Source organism: Leucoraja erinacea, chromosome 19, assembly GCF_028641065.1.
Source record: "Leucoraja erinacea ecotype New England chromosome 19, Leri_hhj_1, whole genome shotgun sequence".
Taxonomy (NCBI): domain Eukaryota; kingdom Metazoa; phylum Chordata; class Chondrichthyes; order Rajiformes; family Rajidae; genus Leucoraja; species Leucoraja erinaceus.
The window spans coordinates 16001600-16026596 of record NC_073395.1 but is presented as its reverse complement, the minus strand read 5'-3'; the positions used below and the strand labels follow the sequence as shown (position 1 = coordinate 16026596).

The window sequence follows — 24997 nt, the reverse complement described above, 5'->3', positions numbered from 1 at the left end:
ACAAATCTCAAATTGTGTAGTACAGAGGCAAATAAATAAATTATAGATCTTTATCCCAAACATTATGGGGGGCACTGTAAAGGTTATCGTCTTCCAATGGAGTCCCCCATGTGAAAATTGGAGTAATTTAGATGAAAAGGCATCAGCTGAATCATTAACTCCTGTATCACTCTCACACATGCTGCCTGACTGGTTGAGTATTCCCATTTTATATCAATTTCTCACTTACAAATATTCACAATTTCCACATGATGGTGATCATAGATTTGGAAATGGCTGTTGAAGCAGCTTATGGGAGTAGTTACATTAAATGGTGCAACCAAACTCCAGCAATGGTGGCAGATTGCGCATTTAGAAGGGTGAAAAAGATAACAGGCTACATTGCCCTAAATGCCATAGAACTCCTTGACTGTTAAAATCAGAGCATGGAAACAGACCTTTCAACCCAACTTGTCTATAGCGACTAAGATGTCCCATCTAACCTAGTCCCATTTGCATGTGTTTACCCCATATCCCTCCAAACCCTTCCTATCCATTTATGTGTCCAAATGCCTTTAAAATATAATCCCAGTCGATAATGGATCGACAGGTCTTATATTCACTGGAATTCAGAAGGTTGAGAGGGGATCTTATAAAAACATATACAATTCTTAAGGGATTGGACAGGTTAGATGCAGGAAAAATGTTCCCCATGTTGGGGGCCCAGAACCAGGGGGATCACAGTTTAAGAATAAGGGATAGACCATTTAGGACTGTGATGAGGAAAAACTTTTTCAGCCAGAGTTGTGAATCTGTGGATTCTCTGCCACAGAAGGCAGTGGAGGCCAATTCACTGGATGTATTCAAGAGAGATATAGCTCTTAGGGCTAATGGGCTAATGGAATCAGAGGAAAATGAGGAATCAGAGAAAAGCAGGAACAGAGTACTGATTCTGGATGATCAGCCATGATCACATTGAAAGGCTCAAAAGGCCCAATGGCTTACGCCTGCACATATTCTCTGCGTTTTGAATGTTGTTTTGGTACCTGCCCCTATTGCTTCCTCCACATGCTCCTGCTTATTCTGTCCACTGAACTTTTTGTCACTGATTTCTGTATCAGGTGGAACCGGGAGTAATCCAGAGACCCTACATTCACTCTGCAGGATCCTTTGTGCCAATGTGCACAAAAACTTCTGGATGCACATCCTCCCTCTGGCTCACCTGTTCTGGAGCCGCTCTCACCGTAGCATGTGGAGAATATACTTTCGTATCCCTGAACTGCCCGGTAAATAATGGAAAGACTGAGAAATAAGGCAAGACATTCACCCCTCCCCAATTACACAATCAATGTTCTTCTAGACAGTGTTTATGTGTGGATGTGTTTCTGATTGTGATTTCCAGAATATTAATGATTTGGTAATGTAAATGCTACTGAATATCAAGAGTAGGTGTTCAGGTTCTTTATTGTTGAAAATGATCACGGTTGCCCTTGTAAGTCCTGTACTACTCCTGCCATTAAACAACCCATGTTTAGACGACAAGATCTTATACATGCAAGCACAGACAACGTAATTATCTGTAAAGCTGCAAATGATTCTACAATGTTCAATTTCATCTGCAAACATTCTAATTTCTGAACAAACCATGTAACCAAGATCACTGATGTACCCTGAATAGCTTCTATGTTTTGGGGCTGTTGTGAATAAGGTGAAAATTTCCCTTACCTGCGCTGGTGGAATGGCATAGCGGCTGGCATAGTAAGGACATGCCTTCATCTCTTTCCCGAGTGACACCAATTGTTCTATGTCCTTCACCTCCACCAGCACCTCGTCGCGCAGGGACTGCATCTGCTCATGGCTGTAGAACGGACAAGTTACTCGGCTCTTGCGCTTCCGTTTTGGTGTCTCTTCTGTATCTTCGCTGCCATTTCTGTCAGCTAAAAGAAGGTGGTTATTGAAAGCTTTTGCCTCCAACCTGACGACTCTGTTCATTGAGTGATCGTTACAATGAAACTAAAATCCCTTCACTCTCATTTACTCAGACGAACTATAAAATCAAATCTGAATCACCTCTTTACTTGACATTAATTAGAGATGACAAAGTATTAAACCTGAAGTATCAGAGCAACACCATGGACAGCAAGAACTGGCAGAGAGAAATAGCATTCGGAAACTGATAACAGATCAACTATTGGTTTCAAACTTGGACATTTGTGGGAGATTGCAGTTTAAATATTAAAATCACATTCACTATATTTCAACATTATTTTACTCACTCTGAAGCACTTCAGGACATCAATTAAAACCCAAAGTCTGGCTCTCATGAGGAGGAGTAGCCACATCCTTCAATTAAATCTGCAACCCTTCTTATTATTAATTTACAATATGTGGCTGTTGCTGAGAAAAGCAACATTTATTGCTAACCCTACTTAATCAGGTAATACTGCACAAAAATGCAACCACGTGTTATAAGCAAGGGCACTGCTTGAAAAGAATACCGGGGCACAGAACAGAAGGCCATCGTTCAAATCCTCCTTGAGCTACCTAATCCCAGCAAAATGTAGAGCAGCTGCAATTACACTCAACGCTCAGAGCAAGATGTTAATTAGGCAGAAATAAGAGTTAAGACCAAAATGTCAACAATTAATTTCCCTCCAATGCTGTTTGACCCTCCGAGTTCCTCCAGCATGTTCCTTTGTTGCTGCATGTTTATTAGGGACTCTACACCTGATTCACCTTGATAAATGTCAGTTGGCAAGAGTTGGCTTGAATGCATTGCTTTACATGGTGACGTTGCCACCTTAAGTCTATAAATCAGTGCCCCAAGACTAGATTTTCCAACCCTAACTATCGCCCTTCTCCCAGAACTGTACATTGCCTGGGGAAAGATCAGCAAATTGAACAACAATATTATGATATACACAACACTGCTGTATGCTCAGCCTTAAATAACGTTAACAAAAGGCTTCAACCACAAAATAAATTACCTTTTTCATCCTCACTTACCGAGAATCCTGCTTTGAACTGTTCTTATTCTAGATCTCAACATTCACAACTCATGGGTAGACAAAATTGCTGGAGAAACTCAGCGGGTGCGGAAGCATTTATGGAGCGAAGGAAATGGGCAACGTTTCGGTCCGAAACCCTTCTTCAGACCAGTCTGAAGAAGGGTTTCAGCCCAAAACATTGCCCGCTGAGTTTCTCCAGCAATTTTGTCTACCCATGAGGGCCACATAAGGACATGTATCCCACTCTTGACTGTTAGACTATTGTCAGAATTTTCAGACACAAATTAATAGAATATTGTAGGATGGAATATATCAGATGGACTGACACCTATATTCTGTGCCTACCACCTAAATGCAGAAAATATACGTGCATTCATACACCAGGATGATCAACTCCCTCTAGAACTGCAACAAAAAACCTAATGGAAGACAACCGTTCAACTATTTTGCCCTCATGACAATGTCTCAGGTGACACAACCAAGCTCAGCCTGAAGCAGTTGAAAGATGTTGAGCTGGCCAGAGAACAGCCTGTGAATAAATATGGGTATCAGAAAGCTTAATTATGCTTAAAGTAACAATGCCAGCTAGTCAAATGATGCATCTTATGTTGCTGATGGAAGTGAGTGTGAAAGCTACAGAACGTTTTTACACATATCCCACAAAAAGACGAATACTCACCTCGTTTATTCTTTTGCATTTCTCGGCACCGATCGTTGATCTGCTGGATTGATTTTAGACCCCTCACCTCCTCATTTACACACAGGTTCTGCAGGGCAACGGGAGGAAAACAGAAAATGCAGCATGCATAGTTATTGTTCAATGAGTTTAACCATGAACAGGCTGAGCACAAATGCTCGAATTATAGTAAACATCCAACAAATGGTATGACTATGTCAATGGCAGAGCTAAATTTGCTTAAGTGGGCTAATTTCAGAGGGTCGGCTCAAGTTATTGTTTAGGCTTGTTTCCTGTAAACGTGGTTGATATTATCTACTGTTGGCACTGAAGGAGGGAACCTTGGCTGTACCTTTTAACCCATGAACATCATTTCTAGTTGGAAGGTCTACCAGCCACTTTCTGACGGGGTTGCATATCAAAGCTGGCCTCTGGTCATAGGGAAGTGAAACTTTCTGGATAGTGGCAGCAAATTCATCCGCTGAGATATTTTAGTCAATTGAATGGATGAGTGGCAAGGAACCTCCAGACGAGTGAGATACTGGCATTTCTGAGTCTCTGTCAAAGACTCCTGGGGTGGGTGAGTGATGGAAAATGTTTGTGTGAATTTGGCCAATCCGCCAACCCACAATTATACTGTCCAAATAATCAAATGAAAGCAGAAGCGGGATTGAATTCTTCAAAAGGTCTTAAAGAACGATGAAATGTTGCAGGAAATACTGTACTTCACCTGCTGAACTCAGTCAGGAGCTCAAAGAATACCAAGCCATGCACATGTAACTTACAAAACAGTGGCAAGCTAATGAGTGCGAGATAATCCTGCAATTTATAGTCAGGACGGTGATGAACCTTTATGGAATGACTCATTAGTGGATTATGGGTTTCATTGTGAAAAAATAGGCACGCATCCTGGGGCAGGCTTTCTAATCACTATCTTTCTCACATGCACATTTGTGGTTAACAAAGGCTTGTGCTGTAAATCATTCATTTGTCTGGTGAGGTAGTGGAAACATGCAATCTCCCATGATCCATGGAAGAGTCAGCTTCAGTGAAAGAGAAGCGGGAAGAAGTTTGCTATTTCGTGCTTACAGGTTCATCACATTCCCCATTTCTGTACCCTCATCATGTGACACTTCTCCAACCAGGAAAGCAAAATTACAAGTGTGGATGAGAATGTGGAATACATGTTGAAGCACCTCTTTCCACCCTCCACTCCTGGAACAAATGGCAAGAGAAGATATGTAGCAGTGCTGCACAATTCCCTTCTAATCTCCATTCTGATCAATTCCTTTGTCATTTTATTTCCCCATTTCAAATGTAATTTAAAAATATTAAAAAAAAAAAAAAAATCAGCCTTTAAATGTACATCAATATGCACAGTTCAAACTCAATCTTATTCACAATCTCAACCATGGGATCCCTGGACACCTTTCTCTCTCTGTTGCAGTCACTTGAAACAATGGCTTGGCATCACAGAGTCAAAAACATTTGTGATTCATCCCAATTGCCCAGGTTCTTAAATCAATTTTCCCCCCCAAATTAATATAATAACTGATTTCCTAGAAGTTAGTGAAATTCCTGACAGTTGATCTGTTGAGAGAAAAACAAAATTAAGGCGTTCTTCTAAACTATTAGTTCCGAAGGATTGTCCAACATAAATATTGTGTTTCCTTATTAACCTAGAACTATGTTGCTTTAATTATACTTATCCTGCAGAACATTACAACATTGAGACAGGGATTTATTTGTGGTCCAAATTTTCATCAGACAAGACTTTATGGACATGCTTCAAGTGCTTAAAAGCACACCTACTAAACAATAAAACAGAAAAGCACACTTATTAAACAATAAATATGTGGAGAGACCAGACTGCATGGTGTGGATCAACTGTACATTACTCACTTGACGAGACCCAAGCGACACCAGCCTGATTTCTTTGCCAAATGGACTCTTCTTAACTTCATGAATGAACTGAGCGAGTTGGGAGTGTGTGCGTGTGCAGTAATAGATCTAGGAAGAAAAAAAAAATTGTAAGGTTAACTCAAACACAATGGACATTTGTAACTATAACAATCTCGGCATTATTACTGCCTGCCTTTTAACGTCACATCTGAATAATCCATTAACCCCGTTTCCATGGTGGAGGAACATGATTCCCGTTGAAATTAAAATGTGCACTCCCAGAATGGTGCAGTACGAAGCCTTGTAGGTTAATTTTACAGTGCCCTGTTAGCGTTACGGGTCCCATTAGAGCCCGTGTTGAATAAACATCTTAGCAAGGAACATAGGGTTTCTCAACTGGCATTTGGACCCTTTGAGCTTGGATAGATTAATGAGTAAAACCTAGCAACTATCCTTCTAATCATCATCCAATAACCACTGCTGGATATGGATGTTTTGTAATCAAAGGAATTCCTGGTCTTTAAATAAACACCCTTACCAGTCTTGCCCTGTCATATGCTGAGAGAATGGAGCAGCTGGGCTCGTACACTCTGGTGTTTAGAAGGATGAGAGGGAATCTCATTGAAACATACAAGTTTGTTAAGGGTTTGGACACGCTAGAGGCAGGAAACATGTTCCCGATGTTGGGGGAGTCCAGAACCAGGGGCCAGTTTAAGAATAAGGAGTAAGCCATTTATAACGGAGACGAGGAAACACTTTTTCTCACAGAGAGTGGTGAGTCTGTGAAACTCTCTGCCTCAGAGGGTGGTGGAGGCAGGTTCTCTGGATGCTTTCAAGAGAGCTAGATAGGGCTCTTAAAAATAGCGGAGTCAAGGGATATAGGGAGATGGCAGGAACGGGGTACTGATTGGGGATGATCAGCCATGATCATATTGAATGGCGGTGCTGGCTCGAAGGGCCAAATGGCCTACTCCTGCACCTACTGTCTATTGCCCCAGATTGTTTATATCGCTAGGACAAAAAAAAAACCATATGGATACTTCTGTGAGGTACTAACACTTACTTCAGACTAATGGCAATGCTTTCTTCTGCATCTCATCGTTTCAGCATGCTCTTTTTATATTCCATCTTATCTCAACTGTTCTCATTCATCTATTAACCGGATAGAATTAAAGACATTGCGTCACCTGACCAACTTTGATCTCCAGACTACTGGACAATTCCATTATTGTACCCGTACGCCCCCCCTCACATTTTAAAACAATGCTGGTTTTCTCACCATCTATGTAGATGAAAAGTCATCAAATTGACATGTTAACTCGGTTGGAAGGATGGGATGCAGTCAACATGTTGAAAAACATTTATTGGTGATGATATGATTATGGGAGGCACAATAGTGACTGGTGCCAGTGTTGTACCACAAAGTGATGACAGACTGGGTAGCAATGAGAGAAGAGGAGGGGATTGTGGAGTGGGGAGGGATTGGATGGTGGGAAAGAAATTAAATAAAATTAATGTTGGGAGGACCAGAGACATTTGCGACCATGTAGGTTTCCCTGCTTCTCTTCCACCAGGTGCGCCAGCAATGGCTGCCTTGCCAACAGTCTGTTTGCCCCTTCCTTCTTTGTTGTTAGTTTGTATGTGTTAAATGTATGTTCTTTAGCTTGTTTTATGTGGGGGGTGGAGGGGAATTTTTTCTAATCTCTTGCCTCGACGAAGATGCGATTTTTTCTGTCATATCACCGTCCGCACTGCGGTCTGACATTTAGGAGTTGGCGGCCTTTGCTTTAGGCCGACTTAGAGAGCTCCACCGCGGGAGTCTGCGCACATAATATCACGGAGCTCCCGATCCGTCAGGGATCGACCTCTGAGCTCTACCGCGGGAGCCTGCAGACTTTAACATCGTGGTGCTTGCTGTCTCTGGTTAGAGACCGACTTTGGGAACTCCAAGCTGCAGGAGCTTCGACCGCCCCGAAGCGGGAGCTTCTATCTTTAAAACCTCTCCCAAGGCAACATTGTGAAAAATTTGGTTTCGTAATATGCCTGGGGAAACTAGGAAAAGCAATACTGTTGCTGAAGTTACATTTACTGATGAAAGATTAATTAGTAAAGGAAGAGATGAGTGCACTAACAGCAGCAACAACCTATTATTTGCCCTCAAATCAATCACTGGGATTTGATACTCAACCCTAGCACAAAAGACCTCTTCTGAGGATGCATAGGTCACAAATCACTAATACATGTCGATTAGGCAACGTCTGTCCACCAAACCTTTGTCACATGTTCTTCCTCCAAATCATCCTCGTCAGACAGGCTGAAAAAAATGAAAATGAAATCAGCCATAAAACATCACAAAAACATGTTTATACTATGCAATACAGCAGGGATAAATTTCTACAGGCATTACAAATTAGTTCTTCTGTGGACAGAATAGTTCAAGGGCTATGTAATTTACTCAACACTTTGTTTGCTTGAGTAAGGTCTTGGGACACCAGCAACCTGCCCAAGCTTTCCTCAATTACTAATTTTTATGCAAACTGAAGTCAACCATTGTATAAAATCATGAGAGGAATAGCTGGGTAGATGCACAGTCTCTTGCCCAGAGTAGGTGAATCGAGGTCCAGAGGACAAATGTTTAAGACGACGAGGAAATTATGTAATAGGAATCTGAGGGGTAACATTTTCACACAACGGGTGGTGGGTGTATGGAACAAGCTGCCAGAAGAGGTAGTTAAGGCAGGATCTAACCCAACATTTAAGAAACTGTTAGACAGGTACATAGATAGGACAAGTTTGGAGGGATATGGACCAAACATGGGCAGGTGGGACCAGTGTAGCTGGGGCAGATTGGGCCAAAGGACCCGTTTCCACACTGTATCACTCTACTCTAACCTGATCATGCCCAACACTTGTGAAACAACTACTCTGGGCAAAATTGAACAGAAATCAAGAGCAGGAACCCAGGTTCATTATTAGTTTCTCCCATTTCCTGGCAGATCAGTTGCAGTTTCAGCTGTCAGCATGGCAGAGATTAACTTATTAACTGGCTGGGAGTTGCAATAACCACAACCAAAGTTGGTTGTCTTTCCAACTGGTGAAAGCTGAGAAGTATAACAGTTCAGATAATTAATTACATCATAAAGTTGCCATCTTAAAATTCTGGTCGCTGAAGTTTTCAAATATTGAGATAAGAGAAGCATCAATAATAAAACCCCAGAAGACCTAGAACCTAAAATCCTCATCCAACAAAATGATAGGTGTTGGCTGACAATTAGATGGCAACAATCTCTCCTCCGAAACAAAAGCTCGTGGGTTCATAGAGATTTTAGAGATTTCCAAACTGACAGATAACTGCGTGTCCGAGATTTTGCTGCTCTGGTGGAAATAGTATCTTGCTGATGAGCTGTCAAACAAAAATCTCCCATTCAAAGACTGAGAGGTGTTCTTACCAGAGGCCCCGCCAACACATATCCTTCACTTCACAGTCATTATCACATTTGTGGAAACTTGTTTTATGTACAAGCAGGCAGATTTCACTGCCATACTACAGAACTAAAATTTCAGAAGTATTTAATTTGCTGAATTAGAGGGTATTAGCTATAAGGAGAGGTTGGACAGACTTGGATATTTTTTGGTGGAACATCAGGGGTTGAGGGGGGATCTGATTGATAATATTAAATATGAAATTAGAGGCCTAGGCAGAGAAGACAGCCAGAATATATTTCCAGGGTGAAAAGATCAAAGACGAGAGAGCTTTATGGTGAAAGGGGCAACATTTACCAGAGATGTGCAGAGCAAGTTTTGTTTTGTTTTTTCAGAGGGTGGTGGGTGCCTGGAATGCACTGTTAGGGATGCTGTTGGAGGCAAATACTATAGTGGTGTTAAAGTGGCTTTTATATAAGCATGTGGATATGCATAGAATGAAGGGTATGGATCATTTGCAGGCAGGCGAGATTAGTTTATCTTGGCATCAGGTTCAGCACAGATATTGTGGGCAGAAGGGCCTACGTATGTGATGTACGTTCTATGTTCCATGTTCTAAAACACTTCATGGTGCACTGAAATCACACAGGAACTATTTACAGCAAATTCTTTTTTTCACTATCACAGAGACAATGCTAAGACTTTCACCTACCTAGAATCCTTTGACTTCTTTTCATCATCACTCTCATAATCTGCCAGGATGAAGCCTTCGTCCTCCTTGTCCAGACCATCAGTGTTTGACAGCTGTTCAGCAGTCACCACTTCTTTACTCATCTGAATGAGGTGTTCCGTGTCATCGGCATCTCTCTGGTGTCAAGCACAGGTTTGATAGAGTATTCTAGTTATCACTAGCTTGTGGAAGATAGCATCTTACAGCACAGAGAAAACGCTAGATGCAGTGAGCAGCTAATGGGCTCTCGGGAGAAAAGCAAAACATCTCCGCCTTTTATTGTGCATCCGAAGGAATGTAGGAATCCCTGTACTAAATGAGCCCAAGAATCTTGGATAGTTTTTCACATGTCCACTGCATTGTTTTAGCACAAGGAACACCAGTTTATTATTTTATGTTAACAAAAGAGGTCTTGTCTCCTGTACCTCAGCGTTGCACCATCTTGACACTGACAGTTTATGTAGAGAGAAATGTTTGAGAGGACGCATGAGAAAGTAGTTGTGTAGGAAAGAACTGCAGATGCTGGTTTAAATCTCAGGTAGACACAAAATGCTGGAGTAACAGTGGGTCAGGCAGCATTTCTGGAGAGAAGGAATGGGTGATGGTTTGGGTCGAGACCCTTCTTCAGAGGGTTCCTTTCCCATGAGAAAATAGTTGTTTTGCTGAGCTGGGGCAGAGATAAATTAGTTTTCTTGGAATGCCGGAGAGTGAGGGGAGATCTGAGAAGTATATAAAATTATGAGGGGCATAAAAAGGGAGAGACAGTCAGTACCTTTGGATAGAAATGTCAAAGACTGAAGGGCATAGCTTTTAAGGTGAAAGGGGCAAGGTTCAAAGAAATCAAATTCAAATATGCAGGACAAGAGCTAATTGTCCATTCACAATGTTAGATACAAAGATCAAATGAACAGATTAACAAATACCCAACAATATTTTTTAAAGCACGAGACAGGCGAAAAATTAAAAATTAGGAAGTTGGCGGTCCAGTGGGCAGCACCCCCTGGTGGTGGTAAAAGGGGGCTTTATGCAGAGAATTTTTATGCAGAGAATTTTTGATAATTATACCTTGAAATTGCTTGTTTTACCTGATTAAAAAAAGAACGTTGTAGTGTCTGACATAGACTCTTGAATGCTTTTGTTTTTCAAATGAAACAGTTCTTTATTTTAACACTAACAAGGCATATGCTAGATGGATGCAATGCATTCCCATTATCTTTCATGGATTTGTCAAGTCTTGATACAGACTCCCTTTCTGCACAACATGTACTTCTAACACAAGTGGGGGGGGGGGGGGGGGGGGGGGGGGGGGGGGGGGGGGGGAGAAAGTTGTACCGGGGAGTGGGGGGGAAAAAGTGTTGTGCCATGGGAGGGAGTTGGGCGTAAGGGGAGAGTTGTACCGGGGAGGGTGCGAGGGTAAGGGGATGGAGTGGGAGGGGGGGGGGGGGGGCTAAGGGGAGAGTTGTACCAGGGGTGGTCCCTCTCTCCCCCCTGTGGTTGATGAAGCCGAGTTTTAGTTAAAAATATAAGAAGAAATTAAAATAGGTTTCAGGGCTAGCTTACAGTTTACATTTAGTGTCAAATTAGGCTTGTCTAAGGTTGCGGGGTGTGGGAGGTAATAAATCCTATAACATTGTCTTCCAAGTGACAGGCAGAGAGAGAAGGAGATAAAGATATCTTTGAAGTAGAGATCAAATGACCAATGTTTATGTTTAGGAGGCAATAAAGAAAGACAAGGAATAGGCAGTCACATCTTTGTAAACAGATGGACTATGTTTAGGAGGAACCAAGTGACAAAGAAAAAAAAACCAGGAAAGTGGAAATCAAATGACCAATGTTTATGGGGGAGGAGGTGATAGAGGAAGAGAGATATAGGTGGTCACATCTTTGAAGCAAGAGGCAATAAAACAGATGGACTATGTTTATGAGGGACCAAGTGACAAAGAAAAAAAACCAGGAACGTGGAAATAAAATGATAAAGCAGATGGTCAATGTTTTTAGTATATCTTGTACCATGTAAACAAAAGGCCTTTGATGTGATGCAATCTGTGGAAACCTTTTCCTGTACCTCTGACATGATTAATGTCTGTGGAAGGTGTTAAGGGGAAAAAACCCTATTTAAGGCAATGTAATTCTGTTGTTCAGAGAAGAGGACTGGGGACAGTTGAGTGTCTACATTGGTCACTTAGCTGGAATCCTCGCTCCCTTCCATCGGCCGATGTTAAGTAAAGTTTTGAACTGGTCTACCAAACAGTTTGTGTGGTGTCTGTTTATTAAGAAGCGAACCTGGTTTAGTAGTTAAGATAAGTAGCTTTTTCATGGTCTCGGTGCCATGCTGGCACCTGCTTCCCTTCCATCGCCACCATTTACCTCAGCCGCTCTCCCGCCAGCTGCTCCACCTTGGCCCAACTCGAGCTGACGCGGACGATGCCATCAGACGTCGTGACGCTGATGACACCGTCAATCGTCATGAAGCTGGAGAAAGGCAGACATCGTTACGCTAAAGCGGTAAGCCATTGAAAGAGGAGATTGACGGAATTTTTTTTAAATCGAGTTCTTTTTTCTTTTAAACCGAATTTCAAAACTCGCGCATTTCCGCAGAGAAACCTCATGCCTGACTAAAATAAGCAACGGAAAAATTAGGATGGTGCAATGAAAATGGAGCAGACCAGGCAGGCTGGAATTATAAGCAGCACTACAACAAAAATAAAATCTCAATTGTCAGTTCTTCTGTCTTTACAAACCCATGCACATTCCTGCATATCGATACTTTATAGAATTAGTACCTTGCGCTTCAAAGCGTATTTAAGCTGCACATTATTACGCGTTTGCTCCAATCGTTCTTCTCTTTTCTTTCTTCTTAATTCTTCATCCTACAAAAAATATAGTTTAGAAATAGGTACGGTTTACAACAAGCAGTATGGACAGTCACTTGGCTTCCTTTGAAGAGGCCCAAATACTCCCGATGTTCCATTTACATTTCAGTTTGTGGAGACTCCCACGCATGTCAAACTACTCAGAGGAAAATTAGAGCAAAATTGGAAAATATCACTCCTCATTCATGGGTTATTTATTTAACAAATAATTTTAACCACTTCCAGGCCCTAATAAGAAATCAGAAACAGTCACTGAACTTTCAGCTTTTTCTTTTCAAGTCACTCAATTGACGTAATAGCAGAAATTGCAGGACTTTCTTGACAATCTTTCAATTAGCACGTCCTTGACATTCTTTCACCATCAGCGTCTTTCTTTCTCTCTACCACCATTCCTTTATCAATTCAGTTATCCTCATTCATCATCCAACCGTATGGATAGGAAATGTTTAGAGCGATATGGGCCAAACAGGGGCAGATGGGACTAGTGAAGATGGGGCACCTTGGTTGACATGGGCAAGCTGGGCCAAGGGCCTGTTTCCATGCTATATGACTATTACTGTTATCCCACTATTAGGTAATTTGTAATTATCATTTACTTTTTTATCAATCTGAATTCTCCAAAATAGGATTTCACTGGCCTTTAATCAAGTTCTGAATTTGGTCTTTCCAACCCTACAAACCAGTTTACACTTGTTAAAGCAGCAACCTTATATCTTTAATGAGTCCTTCAGCTACTGACATTTATTTAATCCACACAAAGTTCCTAAATATTATGTGGCAAATGGATTTCTATACATCAGGACTCTGTTGAAATCAATAATATTAGACTTCCACCATTTTTTTCCTTTCCCGTAGCAAATCTAGATTACATTCATCATCTCGACTTTCTCCACACATACTTCCACTATTCACCTTCCTCATTGAGCAAGCGGCTCCACTTGTGTTATTTAATCTCTTCTAGTCTTCACCCGATCACAGAACTCTTGTTCTTTCTGACTCTCCCTCCTTTGCCTGCAACCAACTTGTGTATTTTTTCAAAGAGGTCAAACCTAAAATTTAAACAGTTTCCCTTTCATAGGTGCCGTGTGACCTAACTATTTTCTGCATTTTTCAGTTACATTTCAGTCTCCCGTGCATAACACAAACTCTCAGGCAACTCCACTATTTGAAGAGCAAGGCCTCTATAGTTAGAAAGACCAAATGGTACATATTTTAATGGAATACAAGACATCATAAAATTTAAAACTAATCTCAATTTTCTTCTGAAATAACCTTTAATTTATCAACCAGGTCCCGTTCTGCCTTCTTCTGCACAAATTCAGTGACCCAGTCAAATTCACTCCCAGAGGCCTTGGCTTCCGACTCCTTGGAACCAGCATCGGAGGAATTCTGGAGATCCTGGGACCGCCGTTGCTGTGGAAGTCGATCTTCCAAAAGCTGGGCTGCTTCCAGTTTTGTTTTCTCTTCAAAGTCTCTGAGCCAAGTGAGGGCACCACAGATGAGACTGAGCGATTTCCCCTGATGAAGAAAGGCAGTCTTATTTAGTACATATAAGAGATAATAAGTAAATACATCGATGAAGAAAAATTGTGGCTGGAATTTACTGGCAATGCCTCCTGCCAGTGTGCTTGTACCATGATCAAGTCAACGGCAATTAAATGGCCAAAGCTCCAAGTGACAATTCCCCATTCATTGCAGGAACTTCCAATTATAAATGGTGTTAAGTGACCAGACCCACCCATTGAAATGCTCTCAAAAGCCTTGCCTCTAAGCTTAACCAGTCAACAAAGCGGTCAATTAACTTAATTTGATCTGATGAAAGATCATTGAAATGTGATATTAATTGTTTCTCTTCACATAGGAATTGCTTGACATGCAGAACGTTTCCAGCGTATTCGTTTCATTTTAAGTTAATCTTCGAGAATGACTGACCAAGACAGTACAATGTCCCATCTTGCAAATTTGTTTGATCAATCAAATTTAACACCTCATCTAAAACTGCCCAGGCATGCCCAGTCCACAAACAACAGGTCAAATTCAAATCTGCCCCATCCCCATCAACCTATTCTCAATCTTAAGTGGAGAATTAAAAAAAGTGTTATCAAATGGGCATCTATCACCAAAAATCAGATTGCCAACATTTAATTTGGGTTGGGTTCATCAAAGCTACATTCAATCAGTAAGATGACAGTGACTTCCCTTCACAAGGAAGCATTTGAATAAATATGACATTTCTGCAGTCAGAATCCTGAAAGTCGCCACGTAACAACACCATGGAAACTCTCTTACCAGAGACTTGTTGTTAAAGTTGTGGCCTACCAGCAAATTCCCAAGAGAACCCAAATAGCACAGCACAGAAACAGGCCCTTTGGCTCCCTATGTCAGTGACCAACCCTTATCTGCCTGCATGTAATCCATATCCCTCCAGTCCCTGTATATCCATGTGCCTATCTAAAAGCCTTTTAAACACCACCATGGTATCTGCCTCCACCATCACCCCTGACAGCACACATCATCCTCTTGTAAAAAAAAAAAAACTTGTCCACACGTGTCCTTTAAGCTTTGACCACCTTGCATTAAAGCTATGCACATTAGTATTTCATATTTCCATCCTGGGGAAAGGTTCTGACTGTCTAACCTATCTATGCCTCTCATCATTTTATACTATTATGTAATACCCACTTGATATGTTCCTAGAAAATGGACCACTAAACGAATCTGCGGGATCATTATAACAAGCATGCATGGAGATACAATCCTGATAAGTAATTTTTAACACACTTATTGCATTCGCAGCTCTCGTATAAAATGAGACATGTAACAACGGGACTTCCCGACTGGAGCCTCGAGTTATTACGTTACATTATCCCCTGCTGAGATATCGCACTCAAGGGAGGTAAAGTTTTCATTTACTGGCAAATCTCTTTCCCAGCTTGGGACTTGCTTCAAGCTCAAAGATTTCTGCTAATCAAAGAACACGATTGCCGGGCAGCTCAAAACCTGACAGCATGTGGCACAGCGGGTAAGTCTCCCAACACCCAAGTGTCCTTGCTGTTGGACCCACAGATAAGGGTTGGTCAATGACATAGCAAGCCAAAGGGCACGGGGCATGCAGCTGACGCCCCCAAGTGTTACCTGATCACCAGCACATTATGGCAGAGCGGAAAGTGCACCGCAAGCAGTGGGAAGAGGTGCAGGGGTTGGCCCCATGCCTGCGGGGAGCTCACAGAAGCTGCAGCAGCACCAGTCCATCCGTTGCCCCAACCTTAAATCCAGCCACCAGCATCTCCTAGCCAGAGGCCGAAACATCACTCCCGGTCAGGCCTGGACCGTCCCAGGGCAGGGAGGACCAGATTGGGCGGTGGTGAGAGAAAGGACAGTCATTCTGCCTACATAGTCCATACCAGTTCAGTAAAACAAAAAAAACAATGGAAATGATTTAAAACATTTTCCAACATACTGAACTTGTAACACATACATGAGACGGAGCTCACTTGTGTCCAGTGCTGAAATTTAGTCTCTCATGTTTGCTTTGTCATTTGTGTTTGAATCCACTGGGTTTGGAAGAGCATAGAGGGAAAAGACTCCTTTGAACACTGACAATAAAATGGCTTGAAAGAAATGGACCAGAGGCTTTTGTCCACTTACAAATTACATTGGTTTTTGAGACTTGTAAAGTGTTAACACAGAAACATGGAAAATAGGTGCAGGAGACCATTCGGCCCTACGAGCCAGCATCGCCATTCAATATGATCATGGCTGATCATCCACAATCAGTACCCCGTTCTGGCTTTTTCCATATATCCATCGATTCCTTTAGCCCTAAGAGTTAAATCTAACTCTCTTGAAAACATTAAAGAAACATTAACAGCATCTAAAATTTTGTTTGAGTTCCAAGTGATCCTGATGTGCGAGATTTACAACTGTTAAATGAGAGCAGGGTGGTGTTAATTTGGTTTGTACATCCACATTTAACTCTACTCTTGGCTAGGCATGGCAAGTTAGCCAGGAGAGAGCTCCTAACGCCAGCAATATCCTCGCATCCCAGGCTTAAATACCCCCCCCCCAAATGTTTTATGCTAAATCTTTACTTATGCTAATCGTTACTTTAAAATTAAATCAAACAAGGCTCTAAAAAGAAAGAGCGCTATAGCGAAGCCGCACGGTGCGTGGTAGCGCTAAGCAAAGTATACCTGTATACTTCTATGAGATCTCCCCTTAACCTCCAACGTCCTAGTGAAAACAATCCAAGTTTGTCCGACCTCTCCATAATACCCTCTAATCCAGGCATCATTCTGGTAAACTTCCACTGCACCATTAGAAGTTGATAGTAAATGTTGACAAGCTCAGTAATGCCTACTCCCCATGAAATATATTTAAATGAAAAAATACTGTTCAGAGGCTTTGAACATATCATCTCTCCACCTGGTCACCTCTTCTCGTGAGAGCTCAAAATAGAGTTTGCTTCTCATGCGTAGCATTTGGTATGCGGATGGCATGGCTTGCCCACATGGGCAACTGAGTGCAAGGGAAATATATCAATAAATCTGTCTTTCCCCATTGACAAAATTGTACATCCTGGTGTCATTTATTATACTTTCATTCTTATTCTTTCACACTATAGATCATACACCCACATCGGTAAATGGAAACTTATTCCAATTATTCTCCTCTGGAAAATCACTGCCATGTTGCTTTTTGTGAAACCGTACTCTGCACAAGTTGGCAACTGTGCTACCACTTCACTGGCTGAAAGCATTCTGGATGTTCGACGGTTGTGAGACCAGCCATTTAAATGCAAGCGCTTCTTTTCTATCTTGAAATATTAAAGCTTACCGTCCCGGTGGGACTCTCAAATATGCCAATCTTCCCATCTTCAAGAACATTGTACAGTGCAGTCATGAATTCCTCCTGAATGGAGTACGGTTTGAAGGGAAACAGGAACCTTGAGGAAGTTTGGCCTTTCTCTTCAGCCATAACCTGCAAATCACAGGGACAGAAGGAAAGAGAGACTCTGTCATCATTGAATAAAACTAGTCTAAACAAGATATGATCATTACAATTCAGTAAATTTAGCGATTTTGCCCAGCATTTAGAAACTAAAAGCAGCATTACTCGAATCCAGGAAGTCAACCTATCACTCAACAGGTCTGCCAAGAACAGTCTACTGAGAAGCCGTTTATTTTGATGGCTGCAAAGTGCCACGTCAATGGACAAGTCGCCTCTCCTCCGGATTCACTGAAATGGTGGAAGACACCAAAGATCAGAGTAGAAGGAGATTGGAGAATTAAAGTAAGAGGCAATGGAAACTTTTGGGTTCCACAGCCTCAGGACTCAACACTTAATTTAATAATCTCAGATGAAAAACATTCAGGTTGTTTCGCATGCTTCCTTCCTATATTCCATTTTAACACTCCCTACACTCTGGCATTTCAGATTTCATTCATGAGATATTTTCTTATACAGGTGCACAACCTTTTATCCGAAAGCCTTGGGACCACACTTGTCGGATTTCGGACATTTTCGGATTTCAGAATGGAAGATTTTTAGCGTAGATTAGGTAGGTAGCGCGGGCGGCTTGAAAAGTCTGGAGCAGCTGCCTCCTCCCCGGAGACCGGGAGAATCATTGCATAAATGTTAGTCAGTTAGTTTGGAGGGATTTTATGTGGTGGTGGTGGTGTAGGGGGAAACTTTAATTCTTAGTCCCCTACCTACCTGGTCGGCGACTCCCAACCTCGCGGAGCTGGGGGCTCCGTCCGGCCGCGGGCGGCGCCGGTTGGAGCTCCGACCCCGGCAACTCTACCCCTGGCTGCGAGGCGCTCCAAATCCAGCGCGGCCCGCGGCCGGACGTCCCAGCTCCGAGAATGTCGGGAGTCGGCGGCGTCGCGAGCAATGCCTTACCGGGTCGCCGTGCGGCAAGCTCCGGAGCGCTGTGGCCGCCTTCTTCCAACATTCGCGGAGCGTCGCTGGATTTGGAGCCGCGGAGCTGGGGGCTCCGTCCGGCCGCGGGCGGCGCCGGGTGGAGCTCCGACCCCGGCAACTCTACCCCTGGCTGCGCGGCTCCAAATCCAGCGACGCTCCGCGATGTTGTGTGTCGGCGGCCACAGCGCTCCGGAGCTTGCCGCACGGCGACCCGGTAAGGCATTGCTCGCGACGCCGCCGACTCCCGACATTCTCGGAGCTGGGACGTCCGGCCGCGGGCCGCGCTGGATTTGGAGCGCCTCACAGCCAGGGGTAGAGTTGCCGGGGTCGGAGCTACAACCGGCGCCGCCCGCGGCCAGACCGGCCACAGCGCTGCGGAGCTTACTGCACAGCGACCCGGTAAGGCATTGACCGCTCCCCGCCTCTCCGACCAGGTAGGGGACTAAGAATTAAAGTTTACCCCCTTCACATAAAAGCCCTCCAAACTAACTGACTAACATTTAAGCAATGATTTACAGATGTTTAAGCGTCTCCCGGTCTCCAGGGAGGAGGCAGCCGCTACAGTAGTACAGGCCTGGGTTGACCGTGGGTCATTTTGGGTCAAGTTTGGCGCCAAACGCGAGCTTTGGTGTGCAGACGACATCTGGAAAAAATGGCCGGTTTTCGGAGCTTTTCGGTTTCTGGAACACCGGATAAAAGGTTGTGCACCTGTAGTGCATAATGTCATTCATCCCATTGGGTCTATGCCAGCTTGCAAAGAAATCTCATTAGTTACATTCCCTTTCCTTTTCCCTCGCAACCCAATTTCCCTCATATTCCCATTAACTCCCCAACTCTTCTGACTCCCAACCACATCAGAGGTAGATTACATTGGACAATTAACAAACCACACCTCTTTGGAATATATCCACATTACAAACGCAGATGCTGGAGGTCTTGTGGCATATTAAGGTGAATAACTACCCAGGGCGCTATCAAGTGTATCCAAGGACATTGTGCATCTTTACCCCGGGTGATATACTGGAAGATTGGAGGTCAGTTAATGTTGTGCCTTTATTTAAGGAGGGCTCCAAGGGAAAGACTGGCAATTACAAACTGGTATTGTGATTCAGAGGGACAGGATCTTCCAACATTTAGTAAGGCAGGGACTGATTAGGGCTTTAGCGTGGGAAATCATGTTTCACATATTTATTTTGAAGAGACGACCAAGATAATTGACGAGGACAGGGAACTACACATTGTCAACGTGGACTTTAGCAAGGCCTTTGATGAGGTCCCACATTGTAGACTAGTCTGGAAGGTTAGATCACATGCGATGCAGGGCAAGCTAGAAAATTGGACACAAAATTGGCTCATTGGAAAAGTCAGAATGGTAGTGGAGGCTTGTTATTCAGACTGGATGCCTCTGACTAGTAGTGAGGCAAAGGGATTGATGCTGGATCTACTGTTGTATTAACAATTTGGATGTCAATATTGTTAACATGGTTAGTTTGTGGATGACAGAAAAAATGGTGGGTTAATGGACAGCAAAGAGGTTATCGAAGAATACAACAGGAATTGAAAGGGAATTTAAGTTTGACTAGTTCGAGGTGTATCATTTGGGAAGTTAAACCAGTGCAGGACTTAAACAGTAAATGGTAGGGTCCCTAGAGTGCATTATACAGACTCCTAGAGGTATATATACATTGTTCCTTGAAAGTGACATGCGTAGAAATGGCAGTGAAGGTAGCCTTTTGAGTACAAGTTAGGTAATAATGTTACAACTGCACAAGTCATTGATGAGACCACACTTGGTATTATTATGCACCAATAGACAATAGGTGCAGGAGTAGGCCATTTGGCCCTTCGAGCCAGCACCGCCATTCAATATGTTCATGGCTGATCATCCCCAATCAGTACCCCGTTCTTGCCTTCTCCCCATATCCCCTGACTCTGCTATTTTTAAGAGCCCTATCTAGCTCTCTCTTGAAAGCATCCAGAGAACCTGCCTCCACCACCCTCTGAGGCAGAGAATTCCAGACTCACCACTCTCAGTGAGAAAAAAAATGTTTCCTCATCTCCGCTCTAAATGGCTTACTCATTCTGGGTTTTTGGATGAATATCATTAAACTGCAAGGAGTGCAGACATTATTTGAGGACTGAAAGGCTTGAGTTGTAAGGAGAGGCTGCATAATCTGGGGCTGTTTTCCCTGGAGCATAGGAGGGTGAGAAGAAACCTTATAGTGTGAAATCATGAGGGGCATAAATGAGCAGTCAGTCTTTATCCTAGTATAGGGGAGTCTAGAACTAGAAGGCATAGATTTAAGGTGATAGGGGAAAGATAGAAATAGGACACAAGGGACAACTTTTTCCTCAGAGGGCGATTTGGAAGCTGTCAGACATGGCAGGTACAATCACAACATTCAAATGGCATTAGGACAGGCACATGGACAGCAAAGGTTTAGGAGGACTAAAAGCCAAACTAAGTCAAAAGGGACTAGCACGTAGACAACGTGGTTGACGTGAACAAGCTGGGATTAAGGGGCTGTATCCACGTTGCACAGGTAGTTCTGCTATAATAGTTGCATTGCCAGGAAACTCCAGCGATAAAAACAATTGTGTCATTGGGAAAAGGGAGTCAGAGGCCAGAATTAGTTATTTTTCCATGCAGGATTTGGGAGTTTTTAATAATTATACATTTATTTTTATTGCAGTAATGTAAAATAAAGATTGTGTTTAATAGAATTGTTTAATTCTACCTCCAGTTTAAATTCCATTTGGAATATTTTGGAGGACCAAGAAACCAAGAATAGAGTAATATTGCACAAGTTCACCAGGCCACCATATCTAGCACCATCACCGACTTCATCAATTCCCACGCCCTGCCCGACCAAGCTTCCAACCTCATCGTTCCCCAGCGCCGCACGGCCAGGTTTTACCTTCTCCCCAAAATCCACAAACTGGCTCTCCCGGCAGACCCATTGTTTCTGCTTGTTCGTGCCCCACCGAACTCATCTCCACATACCTTGACTCCATACTATCCCCCTTGGTCAAATCCCTTCCCACCTATGATCTAGACACCTCAGACACTCTCCGCCGCCTCCGCGCATTCCACTCTCTAGGCCCTCACCCCCTCATCTTCACCATGGATGTCCAGTCACTCTACACCTCCATCCCCCACCAGGATGGCCTCAAAGCCCTCCGGTTCTTCCTTGACCAGAGGAGCAACCTATACCCAGCCACTGACACCCTCAACAAGGACTACACGTCTTCCCACCCTGCCCCCTGTAAAGACTCCATCCCCTACTCCCAATTCCTCTGCCTACGCCGTATCTGCTCCCAGGATGAGACGTTCCACACCAGGGCATCGGAAATGTCCTTGTTCTTCAGGGAACGGGGATTCCCCTCCGCCACCATAGATGAGGCTCGCACCAGGGTCTCATCCATACCCCGCAACACTGCTCTCTCTCCCCATCCCCGCACTCGCAACAAGGGCAGTCCCCCTAGTCCTCACCTTTCACCCCACCAGCCGGCAAATACAACAAATAATCCTCCGCCATTTCCGCCACCTCCAACGTGACCCCACCACTCGCCACATCTTCCCATCTCCCCCTATGTCTGCCTTCCGCAAAGACCGCTCCCTCCGCAACTCCCTTGTCAATTCTTCCCTTCCCTCCCATACCACCCCCTCCCCGGGCACTTTCCGTTGCAACCGCAAGAAATGCAACACCTGTACCTTCACCTCCCCCCTCGACTCCATTCAAGGACCCAAGCAGTCGTTCCAGGTGCGACAAAGGTTCACCTGTATCTCCTCCAACCTCATCCACTGCATCCGCTGCTCTAGATGTCAGCTGATTTACATCGGGGAGACTAAGCGGAGGTTGGGCGATCGTTTCGTCGAACACCTCCGCCCAATCCGCAATAACCTACCTGAACTCCTGGTGGCTCAGCACTTCAACTACCCCTCCCATTCCGACCACTCTGTCCTGGGTCTCTTCCATTGCCAGATTGAGCAACACCGGAAATTGGAGGAACAGCACCTCATATTCCGCCTGGGTTGCTTGCGTCTGGATGGCATGAACGTTGAATGCTCCCAGTTTTGCTAGCCCTTGCTGTCTCCTCCCCTTCCTTAACCCTCGAGCTATCTCCTCCCATCCCCCCACCCTCGGGCTCCTCCTCCTCCCTTTTTCCTTCCTTCTCCCCCCCACCCCCCATCAGTCTGAAGAAGGGTTTCGGCCCGAAACGTCGCTTATTTCCTTTGCTCCATAGATGCTGCTGCACCCGCTGAGTTTCTCCAACATTTTTGTGTACCTTTGCACAAGTGATCACTTGTTAATTGCAATAGCCTCACAGTGAAAGTAGGTGTATACTTAAGAGCCAAATGTGCCCAATTAACATATGGAAGTTCCTTTGAAACTATTATTTCCAAGTTAGCTTTTTTTTCTCCTTGCCATATTCTAAATTAATTGTAAATGGTCCTCTAGTTCCTGATCTAAATTACATTATAACCAATGAGACCCCCATAAACATAATGCAGTGTTCCCTCACTTATAGATTGCATTACATCCAATGTGCATTATCAAAACAGTGTAGCAGAACTACCTATAAAATTGAGCACCTACGTGGAAGGAAAACAGAGCACCAGTAGGAAAACACTTACAGTTAGAGGGGAAAGATGCAGCAAACTTTCTAATTTCTACAAATCTGCACCATACCATATCACAGGCCTTCCCTTTTGTTTTATCCCCTTACACCCATCCTCCAATATTAACAGTTTTTGTAACATTTTCCAGATCCACTTCACTAACCTAAAATATTAGCTCGTCATATCTGCCATTTTTTGTTTTTTATTTATTTTAATTAACTCAGTTCTCACTTGATGCTGCCTGGTCTGCAAAAGTATTTCTGAGTTTCTATTTTAAGATCAGATCCAGCATATGCAGTATTTTTTTCTTTTTGACTGATTTGCGGAAAATCTTGTTACCTATAAAAAGGATTCAGGCAATCTACAATGCGAACAGTTCCCAGCACCCCGCAGTGATCCCACCCAACTTTTTTTTTTTTAAATTAGATTTATACAGCACAGAAACAGGCCTTTCCACAATTCGTCCACGCCGACCAAAATTCTCCATCTAATCTAGTCCAATTTCCCCGTGTTTGGCCTACATGCCTCTCAACCGTTCCTGTAAATTTCCACCACCAAAGCCCAAATGATAACTGTAGTGTATCCCACTATCCGGGCAAATGATCAGACCAAACCCCCCTCATCCCTACAAGGTGGATTCAATCCATCTTTACAGCGAGTTTACCCTCCCCCACCCGCTAGCAACGTGCAATGATTCCCCTCCCGCTATACTATGGATCTCACTGCCACCACACAACATGCCGCAGATCCACCATCACATAAAGCAAGAGGGATCCCAGCGTCTCCACATTAAGCCCGAGGCCCACCTCAAGCGGCGAGTCATCACCTTGACGTGCCGGAAACCTCGCCAGGTGCCGGCTCCAGCGCACACCCGCCGTCCCCGGGGAGTCACGCCGTCAGTCAGCGGCCCTCACCGGCGCATCCCGCCACGTTCGCACAAGGCCCGGGCGCGGTGCAATGCGGCAAGGACGGCCTCTGCCGGGACCCCGTCCCTCTTGCGGTATCCGGCCCAGCACCTTGCTCTGCTCTAACCCAGATGCGTCAGGGCCCTTAAGGTTGGGGAGGGTGGGGGTGGGGGGGGAGAGGCGGGCTGAGAGAGGGTCAAACCTTCCGGACACCAGCCACACGGGACGCTGTAGCCCCCAATCACCCTCCGCCGGACACCAGCCACACTTTAGGCCGCAGTACCCACGCCGGCCTTTGATGCCCCTCCGCCGGACACCAACTAAACTCGAGGCCGCAGTACCCACGCCAGCCTTTGATGCCCCTCCGCTTCCTCACGTTCAAAGAGCGCGCGAACAAAGATGCTCCTTGCCGGTGACTGACAGCACCCGCCGACCAATCATTGGCTCTGGGGCGGGCCGAAGGGGAAGTCGTCACGCGCCAAGGGCCAATCGGAACGAAGCATGGATGTGTCCCTCCCCTTGCACCCCCCCCCCATCGTCAACTCCTCATCCAAGGCGAGTTATCCAACCAACTCATCCAGATCATCCCAATCATCCCAATCATCCATCACATCTTGCACCCACCCTCCCCCTCTTCAACCCATCCAACTAACTCATCCCAATCAGCCAACATATCTTGCACCCACGCTCCTCAACTCATCCAAGGCAGGTTGGATAGTCTTAGCCAGGCAGATGGTCACTGCAGCTTAACCAGCCAACTGGAGTTCAGTGTGTGAATCCAATTGCCCATTGCTCTGAAAATTAATATTGCAAGAAGATCAAGTGCTGTTTCTGTTACTTGCTGTAGAAGGACAGCAGCAAAGATTTACCAGACATCTGGCAGGGATAATGAGTTTGCCCTGTCGGGAGAAATTGAATGAATTAGCTCTGCAATTGCTGGCATTTCAGAGATCGT

The 24997-nt window shown here is 44.2% G+C and overlaps 1 protein-coding gene across 5 annotated transcripts in view; it reads right to left on the bottom strand.

The window, feature by feature from the left end:
* ddx11 (DEAD/H (Asp-Glu-Ala-Asp/His) box helicase 11) overlaps nt 1-24430 on the bottom strand; it is a 60657-nt gene extending 36227 nt beyond the window's left edge. Inside the window, exons 1-9 of one of the 5 annotated variants that reach the window (XM_055650389.1) lie at nt 24330-24430; nt 17428-17571; nt 13864-14109; nt 12502-12588; nt 9701-9855; nt 7837-7879; nt 5566-5673; nt 3667-3754; nt 1705-1916 (exon numbers count right to left, since the gene is read on the bottom strand). In XM_055650389.1, the coding sequence (XP_055506364.1) occupies nt 1705-1916; nt 3667-3754; nt 5566-5673; nt 7837-7879; nt 9701-9855; nt 12502-12588; nt 13864-14109; nt 17428-17568 (1080 nt within the window). In that variant the 5' untranslated portion in view covers nt 17569-17571; nt 24330-24430. Of the gene's footprint in view, nt 1-1704; nt 1917-3666; nt 3755-5565; nt 5674-7836; nt 7880-9700; nt 9856-12501; nt 12589-13863; nt 14110-17427; nt 17572-23943 lie in introns of all 5 variants that reach the window. The other 4 variants (XM_055650391.1, XM_055650388.1, XM_055650386.1 and 1 more) reach the window with 4 other exon arrangements.
* Nucleotides 24431-24997: the final 567 nt, after the last annotated feature.